A 16316-nucleotide genomic window follows, 5' to 3' on the forward strand; every position below is an offset into this window, starting at 1 on the left:
ATGCTCCACTTATCTGGAACAAACTTCCAGAAAACTGTAAAAGTGTGGAAAGCCTGAGTTCCTTTAAATCGAGACTAAAAACACATTTGTTTAGGATTGCCTTCGACTGTTCTAGTTTAAAGCTTCAACTGAAACATCACTAGTTAATTTTATTATTTTCTTTAGTCCAAGTGCTTTTAATGTTCTTTCTTGTTTCTGCATTTTTTTCTATTTTTTACTTTTTTTTTTCTTGCTTTGATTTTTTTTTATTTTCCGATATTTTAATCATGTAAAGTACTTTGCACTGTCTTTGTATTTAATTGTGCTATACAAATAAATTTGCCTTGCCTTGCCCTTGCCTTGCCTTAAAAACACAACCCTCGACCTACTTATTAGTGTACAAACAAAATCAAATTTCAAATGTATAAAAAAAAAGCAAAAAACAAATTTAAAATGCATTTGTATTAAAATTATGTTGTAATATATTCTTTTAAAATTTTGCTTACATTCATTTTTGCTTTCCTTTATTCTGATATCTTTTAATGAAGTCCATCTTCACAAGGATCCCTGTAATCAATATCGGCATTCTTTGATTTCTCCAGTTCTTTTAATACAATATGCTTTCTGTTTTTCCACCTGCAGAAGGATCTGATCGCCTGCAGAAGTTGAGAACACAGGAGTGTGACTCTGACTGGCTGGTCTGCAGTTTGTGGGACACTGCAGGAAACTGTGCTGGCAAAACTCCTGTTCACCCTCTCTACTTGCAGACATCTCCATCACCTCTCCAGGCTTCCATCTTCAGAAGTTCTCAGACAGTTCTGCATTAATTGGCAGGAATCATAGGTGAGGACGCCTTTGGAGAATAGACAGAGAATACAGAACTTGGTAGAATTGTGCCAACAGGTTTACATTATCATGCAGATACAGAGCAACTGACACTGGTGAATATCCAGGGAATGATGTTGAGATCATCTGGATGTTCACCTTAACAATAAACTGGGCAAAACTGTCAGCACTGGTGCCCTTTACAGGGAAGGGTGTGACTATTAATATAATGTATGTAATGTGTTTATTACAGTTCTTATTGAACTGTAATAAAATCGCTTTACTATTTCATCATTTTGCTTCATTCTATCTCTATTCTTCCACTCTGCAGAATCTGTTAGTTCAATTTCTAACGTTCTGCTCTCTCTGCTTTTTCTCATAGTAGCTTTGCCTCTTCTGTTCCTGTTTGGCTGTGACACCATCCTGGAGAGAAATATCAGCTGTGCTGCTGCCCTTGACACCTTTGTTTATTGATGTTGGAGATCGGCCTGTTCTTCCAGTGTAGCCCTGTTTCTCTGACTGTGACTGGCTGGATGTCTTCATCCTCTGAGAGTTGGCTCAGAGCTCCTCTGCCTGGCTTTCTTGACGAGGCCGCCTTTTACAGTTGGTTTTTGTATCTATGCTTCTGTCTCCTTGAACCCAAGTCGGCCTCGGCAGATGGCCGCTCACACTGAGCCGGGTTCTGCTGGAGGTTTCTTCCTGTTAAGAGTTTTTCCTCTCCACGGTCACCACCACAAGCATGCTTAGTGTGAGGGATTCCATTCCAGTCAATGACTGGATGCAATCAACTGGTTTCCCTTTTTTGTTTGTTTTTGCTCATTTAGAATATTGACAATTTGAAGACATTCTGATTTTAAATAAGTGAACAAAAACGGTTAAGTAATCTAAAATTATCCCTAACACCATGCCGAACACAGAAATAAGCTACCAGGAAATCATTGGCTAAATTCAGTCTCGTGATCACGTTAACCCGGAAGTACTCTGAATTTTTAACCAGTCACAGCAATTCATTCGTTGATGTACATCGCTCACACCGTCAGGTACCCAATTTATGGTTTTACAATACCAATTTAACACATTTTAGAGACACATTTGACATTGTATATGACGGAGGGTTTAATTTCTTAACTAGTAGAATTATTTGGAAAGTTTTAGATATCCTCGTATTAACGTCTTCACTTTTAACGAGTTTATGATAAGTCCTGTTCACCGGTATCCTCCCAGGAGTGACACTTGGTGCTAATCTAGGAGCTAACTAGAGTTTCAGTTAGCATTTCCGTTTTTATTTTCTAACAAATTACTGTTTTATTTAGTTAGTTGTGTCGAGGGCCCTCCGACGGGGCACGTTATCCTCACTCCCGGCTCGTGACAGCCAGCTAGCCCCGTAGCTAACCTGCAGCTGGGCGTTGATTTCAAAACAGAACAGCAAATAATACCACAGATTTTCAATTGTGTCTTTGTGCTTCCTGTTCAGAAGGAAGAGTCGTGATTTTTAGAAGATACCGAAACACCCCCTTCCCCTCACAGCATGGCTGCAGAACTGATGGAGATTGACGATTCTCTGTACAGGCAAGTGTCGGGCTGTTATCTCTCATTAATTAACCCAACAGCACAGATAAACATGGCGGGGCGTTCAGGTCAGGAAATGACGGCGCCCTTCCCCTCGCAGCAGTCCCTAATCCTCACACTTTCTCCTCCTTCTTCTTCTCCACTCAGCCGCCAGCGTTATGTACTTGGAGACAGTGCTATGCACCAGATGGCCCAGTCCTCAGTCTTCCTCAGTGGAATGGGAGCACTGGGAGTGGAGATAGGTTGGTTGGAAATTTATTTTTTCAATTGTAATGTGATTTAAAAGAAACGTTACTAACTACCTTTTTGTATTTTTCTCAGCAAAGAATATAACCCTGGCTGGTGTAAAGGTAGGAGTTTTCTTGATGTTTTAAGCACCTGGGTTGGATTTTTAACTTTCTAGAGTCTCAAATTTCTATTCCTGTTTTGTTTTCTATTCAGTCCCTTACGCTTCATGACACAAAAAAGTGCGAGACCTGGGATCTGGGCTGCAACTTCTTTATCCGCAGCGAGGATGTGTTGAGTCATAGAACCAGGTAATGTGGAGGATGTAGAGGGCAGCTCTTAAAATGTTATTGTGGACTTTTAAATTGGCAGAGGAACTGTACATTTGTGGTTTGTGAATGTAATAAAGAACTTCAGTTTAATTGAAAGCATAGTCTTGGTTTAAGTTTAGTTGATTGCTGGATAGTTGGTCATTTTTAAATCAGAAATGGTTTCCTGACAAGTTGCCTTTTGTATCTCTGCTTCTGTCTGCTTGAACCCCAGTCGGTCTCGGCAGATGGCCTGTTAATAGGGAGTTTTTTCTCTCCACTGTCACTACAAGCATGCTGAGTGAGATGGATTGCCTTTGAGTCAATGAGTCGATGCAATCAACTGGTTTTCCTTAGATAGGAAACTTTGAGGAATCTGACTTGATGATCTGGTGAACTGTAAAGTGCCTTGAAATGACATGGGTTGTGTAATTGGCGCTATATAAATAAACAGAGAATAAACAGTGAGGTTGGCCCAGCTAGAAGAGTGAGGTGTGCGAGAAAGCTGGGACCCTTTTTCCACCTGGATCCCCGCTCTTATTCGCCCTCATGTCCCTGCATTGTCGCACAAACTTGCCCCCACTTCCTCACTGCAACACACTGCTGCGGGGAGTATAACCATCCCTTTAGCCTACTGAGTTGTGTATTGGATCATTGTCTTGTAGTTGCACTCAGCTGTGTTCATATTTGAACAATCTAGCTGCGGATTGGAGGAAAAAGTTGAATGATTTTGAGGTACCCCACTATTGTTCCAGATGCTTTGTTTATTACACATCTGGAAGAAACTGAGCTATGGTATTTATTATGTTTTGGTTGGACCCTGCTGTTTCAGCAGCTGTAGTTTAGGATAAGTTTGACCCTTAGATTTTTCATGTCTTATTTTAAGCATCCTTGCTCATTTATTTTAAGGTAAGTTTGTCACTTTGGTTAGAATTGGTGAAACTTGAACTTGATTTGGTCCTTAAGCAAGAAAATTACCCTAAAGACATAGCATGCTGGTTTTTGAATGGAAGAAGGCAAGCTAAGGTCAAGCTTCTGTGAGCTCCAGCTGTAACCATATTTCAAATGTATGGAGGATGATTAAAGTTCAAGTTAGCTCAGCCGTTCCTTGTCATTTAATGTCGGATGTCAAAGGCTTGTTAAAAGGCTATGTTGTGGTGTTTCAGGGACTAGCTAGGGGACATGCATCCAAATATGTGAGGAAATGCCTGTATGTGTTTCACCCGATACTTTGATCATGTGGGAATTAGGGCTGAAATGATTCATTGTGATTGACCGATTATTGAAATAATCTATTCAGAGTGAACCACTTAGAGCAGTAATTATACAAAAATTGTACTAAATATATATGTATAAGTATTTTTCATTTAGGTAAAAAAAACAAAAAAACATTTCCGTCTGTCAGTATGCTCTATCCAGAACTCCACAAGTGGAAAAGTTAGTTTTTACCTGGTTTAATTCTGTAAAAAAAAATCTTATTTAAGGAACCTTTTGCTATCTGACTATTAATTGATTAATAATAAAATAACATATTAATCGATTAGTAAAATAATCATTAGTTGCAGTCCCAGTTGGAATCAATAAACAATAAATATGTCCATCTAGGTTTTTCTTTTTTTTTTATAAGACCGTGGAAAAGGAAAGTTACTCAAACACATGATTTAAAGCCAGAAATTTGCACTTCCATGGTGACAGTTATACACTAATCCCTGACTGGAAATGTGTTTTGTTTAGATTAAATAAATTTCTAAAAAAACAGGCAACAGAAACTGAAATAATTGTACCTATTAAAGTTTTACTTCGATTGAGAATAAATCCACTTTTTTTTAACAGGTTGTATCCTGTTTTCGATTTTAGATTTTACTCTTGTTAAAAAAACCTGATGCTTCTGTTTCAGGGTGGAGGCAGTCTGCCCCCGGGTTGCTGATTTAAACCCATATGTCCAAGTTGACATGACCTCCTTGCCTGTGGATGACAACAGTGATCTAAGTTTTCTCAGAAAATATCAAGTAAGTTGGTGCTTTTAAAAACAAAAAAAGAGTCTTTGAGGGAGTTGCTTTCAGTCTAGGTAAATGGCTGTCAAACACTCCAGCCTCCGGATTTGTATTTTGGACTGATTTGTTTGTGTAGTCATGTGAACTCTCAGTCCTGGGGATTAATAATCCAGCTGCAGTAGTGTTTGTTCCCTGGTTAAATTCAAAGTAATTACTGTTAATCCATGAAGGATGGAAAAACAAATGACAATATATTGTTTATAAGGTAACAAGCTTTAGCAAGGAACTATCAGATCAGGTTCAAAATGCTGAAACAATATCCTAATGTTTAGGATTCCAACAGAAGGCTTTAATGAAGTAAACTACGAATAATAAATCTAGGGATTATATGGCTAAATATCAGTTAGTATCATCAATTTTTTTTTTTATTCCAGATTTGACTCAAATCAAGATTGCTTGCATTGACTGTTGCTGATTTATTATTCCTTCGCTGTCATTCTTTCCACTCCAGTGTGTAATTTTGACAGAGGCCAGTTTGAGCCTTCAGAAGAAAGTGGATGCCTTCTGCCACTCCCAGCAGCCCCCCATTAGAGTAAGGCTCTAACCCAACCTTAATGACTCAACCTCCAAAGGCTGCATTTGAAACCAAACCCTGTTACCTTTCTGTTGTCCCCAGTTTATCTGCGGTGATGTGTACGGCATCTGTGCACGCCTGTTTTGTGATTTTGGGAAAGAGTTTGAGGTGTCCGATCCCACAGGAGAGGAGCCCAAAGAAATTTTTATCCAAAGTATCACTCAGGTAGAGTTTTTGCTCTTCTATTTGGTGCATCCAGCTCTTCTTAAACTTGATCCCCTTAAAACCAAACATGATCCTATTCTAATTCAGGATAATCCTGGGATTGTAACCTGCATGGACAACCGCCCCCATGGCTTACAGACGGGTCAGAGTGTTATTTTCAGGGAGGTCCAGGGGATGATGGAGCTAAATGGGACTGTACGACAGGTCACAGGTATCGTCTCTCCTGTGCTGCATTAAAACTATATCTACTGTTTGATTAAATTACCAGTAAACTAAATCATTTTTTTTTCTTCTTTATTTTGCATGTGGTTCCTTTGGAATGATTGTGTCGTTTTAGTCCTTTCTCCTCACAGCTTCGAGATAGGAGATACATCACAACTACAGTCATACGCACATGGTGGTTTCTTTGTAATGGTGAAAACCCCCAAGACGTATTCTTTTGTAAGTAAATTCTTTTGTCTATGCAGATGTTTCCTTTCGAGAAAATGGAAATAAATCTTGATAAAATAAATCATGTACTGCTTGGCTTTGAATTGTAATGTGATATGTCTTCTAGGATACGTTAGAAAAACAGCTGTGTGATCCTCAGGTCTTGATTCCAGACTTCAGTAAACCAGAGGTAAGAATGGGAAGCCCACTTCCCCAAGGTGTGACTCTTTATTTAATTGGATTTAGAGATACACAGTATTTAGAATGTACAATATTAAAATCAATGTGGAATTAGGGGTTTTGGTGATTAGGAGACTGGAATTGGTCAATAATTTATCTACTCACTAGACGTTTCCAAACATTTAAGCAGAAAAAAATATATAGCAAAGTAGTAAATAGGGTTTATCTATGTCTTAGGCTTAAGTAAGTATGACAAATTAAATCAGTTAGATAGATGTTTGGATTTTACGGCTTTATTTGCTATTTTATTCCCTAAAGAGTCACCTTGTCTGTATTGATCCTCCGTCTGTCCAGTGTTTCTAGCCTGTCAATTCTGTCCATCATTCGTCGGTCCGTGCATTAAGTTTTGTTTTGCTTTAAATTAATAGTTAACTGTTTAATTTTATTATTTAAAACTGAAAACAATGATTTCCTGAGAACTTTGATATTAATAATAATATGGAAATGTAAGACGCCTGTGAATGAAAAGTGTTTAAATCAGGATAGAGCTTCCTTATGGAGAAAAGAAAAGTAATGCTGATAAAAACACAAGGGTTGTGCTGTTCTGGTCGGTAGCCAGTTCATTTCATTGGAATAGATGGAAGAAAAGGAGTGTCCTTTTCCTCATTTATTTTAATACACAACTTTAAAAACCTTACACCAGACTATCATCCTATTATCCACCTGCTAAACAAGCTAATTCTAATGTATGTGCTCCAATTTAATGTCTTTATTCCTGTTTAGTGCTCAGGTTTTCTCTTATTCTTCTTTGATCCACCCTTCAGGCTCCTCTACAGATCCACGCTGCAATGCTGGCCCTGTATGACTTCCAGGTCAAGCACTCTAGACTTCCCAACATTGGGTAAACAGACTTTCTCTGGCCTTTTTTTTTTCTACATTCACTGCAATTTCTGACTTTAGCATACTCTACCTTAAGGCTTATGATAAAAATAAAAAGATATATAAAACTGCAGGAAAGAGGCATTTTAAACGGTTCTGCTATGATTGCCAGGTGCTCACAGGATGCTGAGGTTTTACTTAAGCTGACCGAGGAAGTCAATACAACAATGTTGAACAAAGTGAGCTTTTTCTCCCTTTTTTCCTTCTTACTTTGGGATGAACAATCATACACAGTTATTTATTCTTAGCTCTGTCTCCTTCTTGTCAGGTTCCTGTGAACGCTGAGGTGGTTCGCTGTCTGTCTCGGACAGCCAGGGGAACTCTGCCTCCGTTGGCTGCCGCTGTGGGGGGAATAGCAAGTCAGGAAGTTCTCAAGGCCATTACAGGGAAATTTGCACCCCTGCAGCAATGGGTAGGAGTTAAGTTGTAAGATGTTAAGGATCACCCTATGCTGTGCTCCATTTTACTCTGTTAATTCATCCTCCTTCTCTCTAATTGTTCAGTTTTATCTGGACACCATCGAGCTGGTCAGGCCTCTTCAGTCTCTTGCTGTTGAGGAGTTTTCCCCTCAGGGTGACCGATATGATGCATTACGAGCCTGCATTGGCGAATCATTGTGTCTGGATCTGCACAAGCTCAGGGTCTTTATGGTAGGAGTTTGGCTTTATCAGGAGGGTATATGCATTCAATAAAGGATGTTAAAGCCAAAGAAAGCTGAATTTGTTTCACTTCTTAGGTTGGCTGTGGTGCCATCGGCTGTGAAATGCTCAAAAACTTTGCTCTTCTTGGTGTGGGATTGGCCAAGAGCTCTGGAGAGGTGGGCATCTTCCCCGCTCTTCTCTCCTTATTTACCATTGTTTCCATCTCCCCATGTCATCAAGCTTAACTGAATGTTTTGCCTGTGTTACATCTAAGGTTTGCGTCACAGACCCAGACCTCATAGAAAAGTCTAACCTCAACAGACAGTTTCTCTTCAGACCCCACCACATACAGGTGAGTTATGTTTCAGTTAAAGCTGTCAGATGAACTACAATTAGCAGGTTGTCAGTTATGTTGTCTTTTCTGTCTTAGAAGCCAAAAAGTACCACAGCAGCAGGCGCCACTCTTGACATCAACCCAGAGCTGCAGGTGGATGCTCACCTGAACAAGGTTTGTCCAGCCTCTGAGAACATCTACAGCGACTCTTTCTACTCCTCCATGAATGTGGTGGTTACCGCGCTGGACAATGTGGAGGCAAGGAGATACGTGGACAGGTAGGTCTCTCAAAGGGTCTTCATCCAAAATGATGTGCATATCAATAGCTGCTATTTTGCATAACTATTTGGGGAAATGTTAGCTTGCTATTAGAGATGCCTAGCAATGTGGCTGATTTAGGAGAGGGGAAGGTTTTAGCTGATTTTGAGGTCTCCTTAAGAGTGTTTACAAACTTAGAAAGAAGAGTTATGTTTCTATATCTACTGCCCTAAAGATTTAACTTTTTTTAAATATAAAATGCTAGAAAAAGGAAGCAATGTCTCTTTCCTGGAAAACTTTGAAAACGGAAATCCTGGAAGTTTTGTAATCCAGTGTGTTTCACAACGTACACAGTTAAGTGGGGAAGCTGTGCAGGAAAGTTTACTTCGTGTTGCCTGCTGGGTAGCTGGCTATGTTTGATTTCAGAGGCTGCATCCTTCAAAGACCAGTTCTTGCCGGACTGAGTCCTTTGAGGTCTTTGAAAATAAGAAGACCGGAGGAGTTTTAGCTGTGGATTCAAACAGGTCCAACCTTCTCGGGCTTTCACCAACCGTACACTATCCGTGACAATTGACACACAAAGCAGGCAAAAAGTGGATGCCGAACTTCTTACTGATGTTCTATGTGCTAATAACATTGTTCAGCTTCAGCAGCAGTGCCGTCGTCACTAATATCAGATTAAGTCTCCACACTGCAGGGAATTAGAATCTGAGCTTAAATGTCAGCCAAACCCATTTACACAACACAGATAAAACCTTTCAATAAACTAAACATCAGCCGCCACATATCAGACTCAATAACCATTAAAAAAACTTTTTATTAATTTCAGACGCAGCTATTCACATACTTCATTATATTAAACTGCACTTACAAAATGAACCACTGTTTAGCACCAAGTACCTTTTTCCTCTGAGAACAGAGCAGCCGGCCTCCTTTGACTCATAATAAATCATACACAATCATACACAAAACTCGTCCTTCAAAACGGGGAAAAAGAAGGCTGCATTGGTCAGCCGCATCACAAGGAGTCTTTCAATCCGAACAGGCCTCAGCGCCACGCAATGACGTAATCGGCCTACGAATCTGGCCTTCAAAGGGACAGCCTCTGAATTCAAACTCAGCATTTGAGTCACCTTCACTCTAGAAAAAATTAGGACTACCGTATTTTCGCAACTATAAGGCGGATATAAACGTCTTTTTTCCCTCAAACTGTGCGGCGCGCCCTACAGTGCGGTGCGCCCTATGTGTGTTGTTACTGCGGACGTTGTTGAGACCACCATGAGAACGTTAAAGGGGGAAGTGTGGGCGTGGATTGGCTGCCACGCAAATGGACAGAAACTGCCGCCTATGGTGATTTTTAAGAGAAAGACTTTGCCTAAAGAGACTTTTCCAGCTGGAGTCGTTATTAAGGCAAATGAAAAGGGCTGGATGGATGAGGAGATGATGAAAGCGTGGCTGAGGCAGGTGTATGTAAGGAGACCAGGTGGTTTTTTCCACGCATCACCATCGCTTTTAATCTGTGACTCCATGCGTGCCCATCTCACAGCCGATGTGGAAAAACATGGTGAATCAAATGAACGCTGTGCTCGCTGTTATTCCGGGAGGTCTGACAAAGGAACTTCCACCGCTCGACATCGGTGTGAACCGGCCGTTCAAAGTAAGGCTGCGAGAGGCGTTGGAGCGATGGATGACCAACGAGGACCACAGTTTCACGAAAAGTGGAAGGCAGCGCCGGGCAAGTTACGGCAGTTTGCGGATGGATTGTAGATGCTTGGACTAACGTGTCTGCTGGGTCTGTTGTTCGAGCTTTCGCAAAAGCCGGCATAATTTCCAAGGAGCCACACGGCACGGAAAGTGACTCTGACAGCGAAGAAGGTGAAATTGGCATGTCTGATTTAGTGCAGCTGTTTAATTCAGAAACAGAGGATGATGACTTTGATGGGTTTGATTAATACTTTGTAATAAATACTTGAATAAAGCACAAACATACTCAGTTTTGCTCCCGCTCTATTTTTAAATACGCAGTAGAGGTATTTAAACGTAGTAGAGGACATGTACCTGTATATAAAACCTGTGCCCTATAGTCCGGTGTGCCTTATGTGTGTGTTAAATTCAGTAATGGCACACATAACTGAGACTGCGCCTTTTAGTACCTTGCGCCTTATGGTCGTGAAAATACGGTAGTAGGAAAAAGGATCATTTTCAATCTTCAGAGGTGTCTCTACTCATGAGAGAGGAGAGCCACTGTCTCTTCAGTTGGTTTAGGTTGCTTCTTTCTATCTAGAGTTTATCCCAGCTTCTTGATGTTCCTCATTTTTTCACATGGCCAAATCAACGCTTTTAAGTTTAAATGTTCGATTGTTTGTTATTTGTTCTTACTGTTGCAGTAGGGGAAAAAAGTATTCAACTATTTACTCCAGTTAAATAAACAGAGATTGATGGATTTCACTCAGTCTGCACTCTATTTTCATCTTTGCTAAGAGAGAACAGTTCATCATACGGCCCTTATTGCTTGGTAATCAGCCCTGTTCTGCCTGGGCAGCATTCGTTCCCCCTTACTTACAACAATGGAAAGTTGTCATATTCAAAACAAATTACAGACACTTTGGTTGAACAGTAACATGTTATGAAAACCTTGAGAAAGAATCTCGTTTGTTATGGGAAGAAGGCATGTCTTGTCTATAAACATCCTCACGCAGGGGAATTCTGTGGCCTTGCAGGTGAAACGGAGTGAAAACTTCTATAGTAAGTAAATAGCATAAATTGATATATGAAGTAAGAGAAACTAAACTTTCCTGACCGTACTGTATTTTTAGCCGCTGTGTTTCCAATCAAAGACCTCTCTTGGACTCGGGCACCATGGGAACTAAAGGACACACTGAGATTATCGTCCCAAACCTAACAGAGTCGTACAATAGCCATGTGAGTCTTACTTTCTGGACTGTTTTTCTGTGTGTTCTTCCTATCCTGAGCTCTGTGTCGTTTATCCCCCCCCCAGAGGGACCCCCCTGAGGAGGAGATCCCATTCTGCACTCTCAAGTCTTTCCCTTCGGTTATAGAGCACACCATCCAGTGGGCCAGAGATAAGGTCTCGCTGCAGTCGATTTGAGAATGATGTCCCTATATGGAGTATTTTCTAATGCTTTTCTTTTTGCTTTGGTTATCTAGTTTGAAAGCTCCTTTTTCCATAAGCCTTCCATCTACAACTCATTCTGGCAGACCCACCCTTCAGTCGACGTCGTGCTGCAGGTAAGATTTGTTACTCTTTTTCGTTTATTTCCCCTCTTGCTCATTTGGCATCTCTGTGATAATGTCTGCTCTGTCTGTAGAGGATGCAAGCAGGGGAAAGTCTGGAGGGATCCTTTCAGGTCATTAAGCTGCTGAGCAGACGGCCGAGTCAGTGGAAGCAGTGCGTCACCATCGCCCGTCTGAAGTTTGAAAAGTATTTCAAAAGAAAGGTATCGGGTCTCAACCTTTAGATGCATAAGAATAAGGCTAAAAAGATTAAATGTGGAAGTATTTACATCACATCTGTTCTGCTCACTATTTAGGCCCTGCAGCTGTTGCACTCATTCCCTCTGGAAACCAGGTTAAAAGATGGGAGTGAGTTCATTTGTTACTTTGTGTCTAATTTATGAGATCATTATAATTATCCACAAAGTAACACGTCTCAAACTTTGTGTTTTTTAAAGGTTTATTTTGGCAGTCCCCGAAAAGACCCCCAGCACCAATTGATTTTGACTTGAAAGACCCATTGTGGGTAGAGTTTTGTATTTTATAAATAGTCTAATTCCTGTCCTCCAATTCTAACCCTTTTGTTATTGTTTTTTTTAAATCAGGCACTTCACTTTCATTGTCAGCACAGCACGGCTCTATGCAGAGGTTTATAATATTGCCTTCTCAGAAAAAGTAGGTCATACACACAGCTGAGCTGATATTGTCTATTAAATATTGAATCACTGACTGGCTGGATGTTTTTTTTCATCAGGATCTTTCTGAAGACGCTGTGGCCAGGATTCTTTCTGATGTCAAGATTCCTGAATACAGACCCTCAGAAAAAGTAGGTTCCGCTGCTCATTTGCCTGTCTGTATTTATTGATCTTTGTCACCTTGAGAAAAAATAATGCTGGTTTTATTTTGATCTGCTGGTTCTAGTGTATAGAGACGGATGAGACGGCAAGGAAGCCAGACGCCATTAAGATGCCTCTGAGCAGTGAAGAGGAGAGGGAAGCCATCGCACAACTTGAGCAGGCAATCGTTGATAACAAGGTCACACCAGGTAGCGCAGACATCCTGAAGTGAACTCATGTACAATTCAAAAGCCGGCTTTCTCAAATTATATTTGAAGCGATCAGTCTTTATAACGGGGCTTTTTGATGTGCAGAGGGTTTACAGATGAGGCCCCTTCAGTTTGAAAAAGACGACGACAGCAACGGTCACATTGATTTTGTCACGTCAGCGTCGTCCATCCGAGCCAGGATGTACTCCATCGAGCCAGCGGACAGGCTGAAGACCAAACGCATCGCTGGGAAGATCATCCCCGCTATCGCTACGGCAACGGCTGCTGTGGCCGGACTGGTAAGAACAGCCATCTAACACATTATGTTGGGAGATTTTTATGTTTTTATTAGGAAACCAAATTACACTGTTGTTTTGCTGATGAAGATTCTCAGTCATCCAGGTCATAGTTTCGCCACCTCTCCAGGAAGCTTCCTGGAGAGGTGGCGAAACGTCTTCAAATCTTGGAAACCAAGTCCAGTGGATTTTTTTTTTTTTTTACTTTTAGGGAATTAATACATTGTTGTTTTGTTTTTATTAATTTAATATGATGCCTGATGCTATTTTCAGACCGCAAGCGCTGGAAGCAGCAAAAAAAGCTTCTGCTGCTTCATCTTTTATGCTTTTCCACATTAAGGTCAGATGCACGTCAACAGCAGTTTGATGCTACGGAAGTGTGTACAGTTGCAGCTGATGCTTCTGCTGCTCCTGTGTTCAATGGCAGAGAGCGGCTTTGCTATATTTGCTGTTATAAATGGATAAAAAGAAGTTTTAATGTTTTTAAGTGAGAAAGTCCACCTCAAATCTTTGTCTGTGCTGTCAGTTAATCAAGATTATGATCCTGCCATAAAATATTATTTCGCTGTTGGAGCCGCTGAGAGCCTAACAGACCGGCGGTGCGCTGTCATTGGGAATTTCGTTCAACAGCAGCCTCTGGCCCGGTCGCCTCTTCGGGGGTTTCCGCTACTGTTCCCGGCAGCTGGAAGGCGTTTCTCATCTATGTAATCCAAACTGCAGGCACCTAAATAATAAAATCCAACATATTTTTCTGGCAGGTTTTGAAATTTTAAAGCCGTAGGGAAACAGCTGTTCCAAACGTCGCCTTTCTGAATATTCCCGAGTGGTGCACGGTTTTACACGAGTGAATAAAGTGAATGTGATTGGTCGTTAAACAAGGGGGCGGGATTGTTGTGGTGGAACTTTGATTAAAGTTCAAGGTTTTAAGATTAAAATGTGCTAAAAGTAAAGAGTATCAACTTTTAGCTGTAATCATCGTTTTGGGAGTTTCTCTACCAGCTTTGTGCTTCCAGTCTAGGGAGGGTCGAACTGATTTCCAGAAAGGGCCATGCGGCTGCTGGTTTTATGTCCAACTAAGCAGCAGCACAACAGACTTCATTCATCACATTGAGTTAGTCCAGTCTCCAGTAATTCATTCTCCCGTTCTTGGCCTCTTGATAAATAAACGTCTCTATATCTAAAGGATTCCCTTTGATCTGTGTTGAATGCTAACATTTGGAGTACTGCTTTTAATTATTTAGGTGGCGCTGGAGTTGATCAAGGTGGTCGGTGGCTATGAATTTGAATCGTTCAAAAACTGCTTCTTCAACATGGCCATTCCAGTAGTGGTGCTCACTGAGCCCGCCCCGGTTAAAAGGACGCCCATCAGGTAGAAGCACCAGCATACTTCCACCTTAAGTTAATCACAACAAATGTTTGACCTTTTAATATATCTCACTCCAAGAGTTTATTTTTTTATTTTTAGAAGGCATTAATGTAGCATCTTTTCCAGGAACAATATCTACTTTTCCATTTGGGACTGTTGGACTATCTTCGGTCACGAGGACTTCACTCTGTCTGACTTCATGAATGCAGTGAGGGTGAGACTTTCATTTCTACGATGATTTTTATTTTCTATTCATCAACGGGTTTATAAAAAGAAAAACAGGGTGAGGGGTTAGAATCACAGATCAGATATGAGTATTATGAGATTATCATTGTTTAGGCATTAAAGAATCTGTTTAAAAGAACTGTATTTGGTTTATTGAAATCCAAAAGCGCATCACAAAACAAGCTGTTGGGTGAAGCATTTATAAACTAAAAATACAATTGGTTTTCATGCATTTAATGAACCAGTTGATCACTTCTCAAGTGCAAAGAGTCCAACTGTAATGTTGCAATGACTGAATATTCCCCCTATAGTTATATTTGCTGATTTAATATGTTTGTGCAGGAAAAGTACGGGATCGAACCGAGCATGGTTGTCCACGGCGTAAAGATGCTCTATGTGCCTGTGATGCCAGGACATTCTAAAAGACTGAAATTGACGTAAGATCTTCCATCCTAAAACATTTTTATTCTCCAGTCTCCATTTTATTAACGGATGCATTTAACCTGCTTTTCCCACAGGATGCAAAAGCTTATCAAGCCATCGGCAGCCCGGCACTATGTGGACCTCACCGTGTCATTTGCTCCAGAGTCGGATGGAGACGAGGACCTCCCAGGTCCTCCTGTCAGATACTACTTCAGCCCGGACAGCAAGGCGCCCTGACAGCTCCAGAGATGTCGCCCTCAAAAACCTACTGTGTCCTTATCTCTCTTAATTAAAGCACTCTGTTGTACTCCACTCCCCCCATCAGGAACAGGAGCCTTTGGGGACAAGAGTTCTCCCTGCAAGCTTCTTTAATTTGAATGCGACAAAGCTCCCATCCCCGGCACCCCCCCTCATCTCAGAGCTTCATGGAGGAAGAAAAGCAGACATGCTTCAAATGGCCAGAGGACGTCAAAGCTGCTTAAGTAGCACTCAATACTGTACCTCTCTGTACATATATTCCGGTTTTTACTCAAACGCACAGCTCTGCCTGTGCTGATGCCTTAAATCTTTTTGTTTTGACCAATTTCTTGATCTGCCTGGATCTAGAAATGAGCAAAGGTTTGGTTATAGGCAGAGTAAATACTTACCTTTTGCGATTTGAGTCAACACATCATCCCATTCTTTATAAATCATCTTTCAGTCTTTTTTTTTTTTGTTCATAGGAAGAGATCATGCTGCTCCATAGTTAAAAGGGTCCAATAGGCCAGTGACAAAATGACCAAAGATGCTGATTATAGGTTTCCATCTAGATGATTGTTCCTTTTCTGGTATTGTTGCTTCATAAAAGCAGATGATATCACAGCAAAGTTTAAGAACAATAAAAATCCTCCTCACCTTGATGTGCTTTGTCATTGAAATGCCACAAAAGTATTTAACCTAACTGATGTTAGGAGCTGGTTCCACCTAAATGTAGCTCCTAGTTTTTTTGCTATTGACTACATTGACAAAGTCCTAATAGTGAATATCAGATGCTGTCATGCTCTTTATCAAACATAGAAACACTCCCTTGCTTTTAATGAAAAATGCAGCCTAAAAATACATTTTCATCCATTTTTAAGTTTTCTTTAATGAGCGAATGTCTTTCAGACTTGTAAATGTCTGAAAAAAAAATCTGTTTTTTGTTTATAAACAAAAAAGATGTATGTTCTTGTGGGAGCCGGCTCAGACTATGGTCCAATAAAAATGTG

General features: G+C 40.6%; 1 protein-coding gene across 1 annotated transcript; it reads left to right on the plus strand.

Annotated features, from left to right (window-relative positions):
• Nucleotides 1-1792: 1792 nt before the first annotated feature.
• uba6 (ubiquitin-like modifier activating enzyme 6) lies at nt 1793-16313 on the plus strand. Its single transcript, XM_015376203.1, has 32 exons — nt 1793-1844; nt 2279-2373; nt 2521-2615; nt 2695-2723; nt 2815-2909; nt 4804-4915; nt 5412-5492; nt 5577-5699; nt 5787-5910; nt 6037-6140; nt 6256-6318; nt 7133-7209; nt 7360-7426; nt 7516-7659; nt 7751-7897; nt 7984-8064; nt 8163-8240; nt 8319-8500; nt 11297-11402; nt 11479-11568; nt 11649-11729; nt 11810-11938; nt 12032-12083; nt 12173-12236; nt 12320-12389; nt 12469-12540; nt 12636-12759; nt 12865-13058; nt 14297-14424; nt 14548-14635; nt 14989-15083; nt 15165-16313. The coding sequence occupies exons 2-32, from the start codon at nt 2333-2335 to the stop codon at nt 15304-15306; spliced, it is 3078 nt and encodes a 1025-aa protein (XP_015231689.1). The 5' UTR covers nt 1793-1844; nt 2279-2332; the 3' UTR covers nt 15307-16313.
• The last annotated feature ends 3 nt before the right edge of the window (nt 16314-16316 follow it).

The sequence above is a fragment of the Cyprinodon variegatus genome, unplaced genomic scaffold (genome assembly GCF_000732505.1).
Source record: "Cyprinodon variegatus isolate N-32 unplaced genomic scaffold, C_variegatus-1.0 Scaffold131, whole genome shotgun sequence".
NCBI lineage: Eukaryota > Metazoa > Chordata > Actinopteri > Cyprinodontiformes > Cyprinodontidae > Cyprinodon > Cyprinodon variegatus.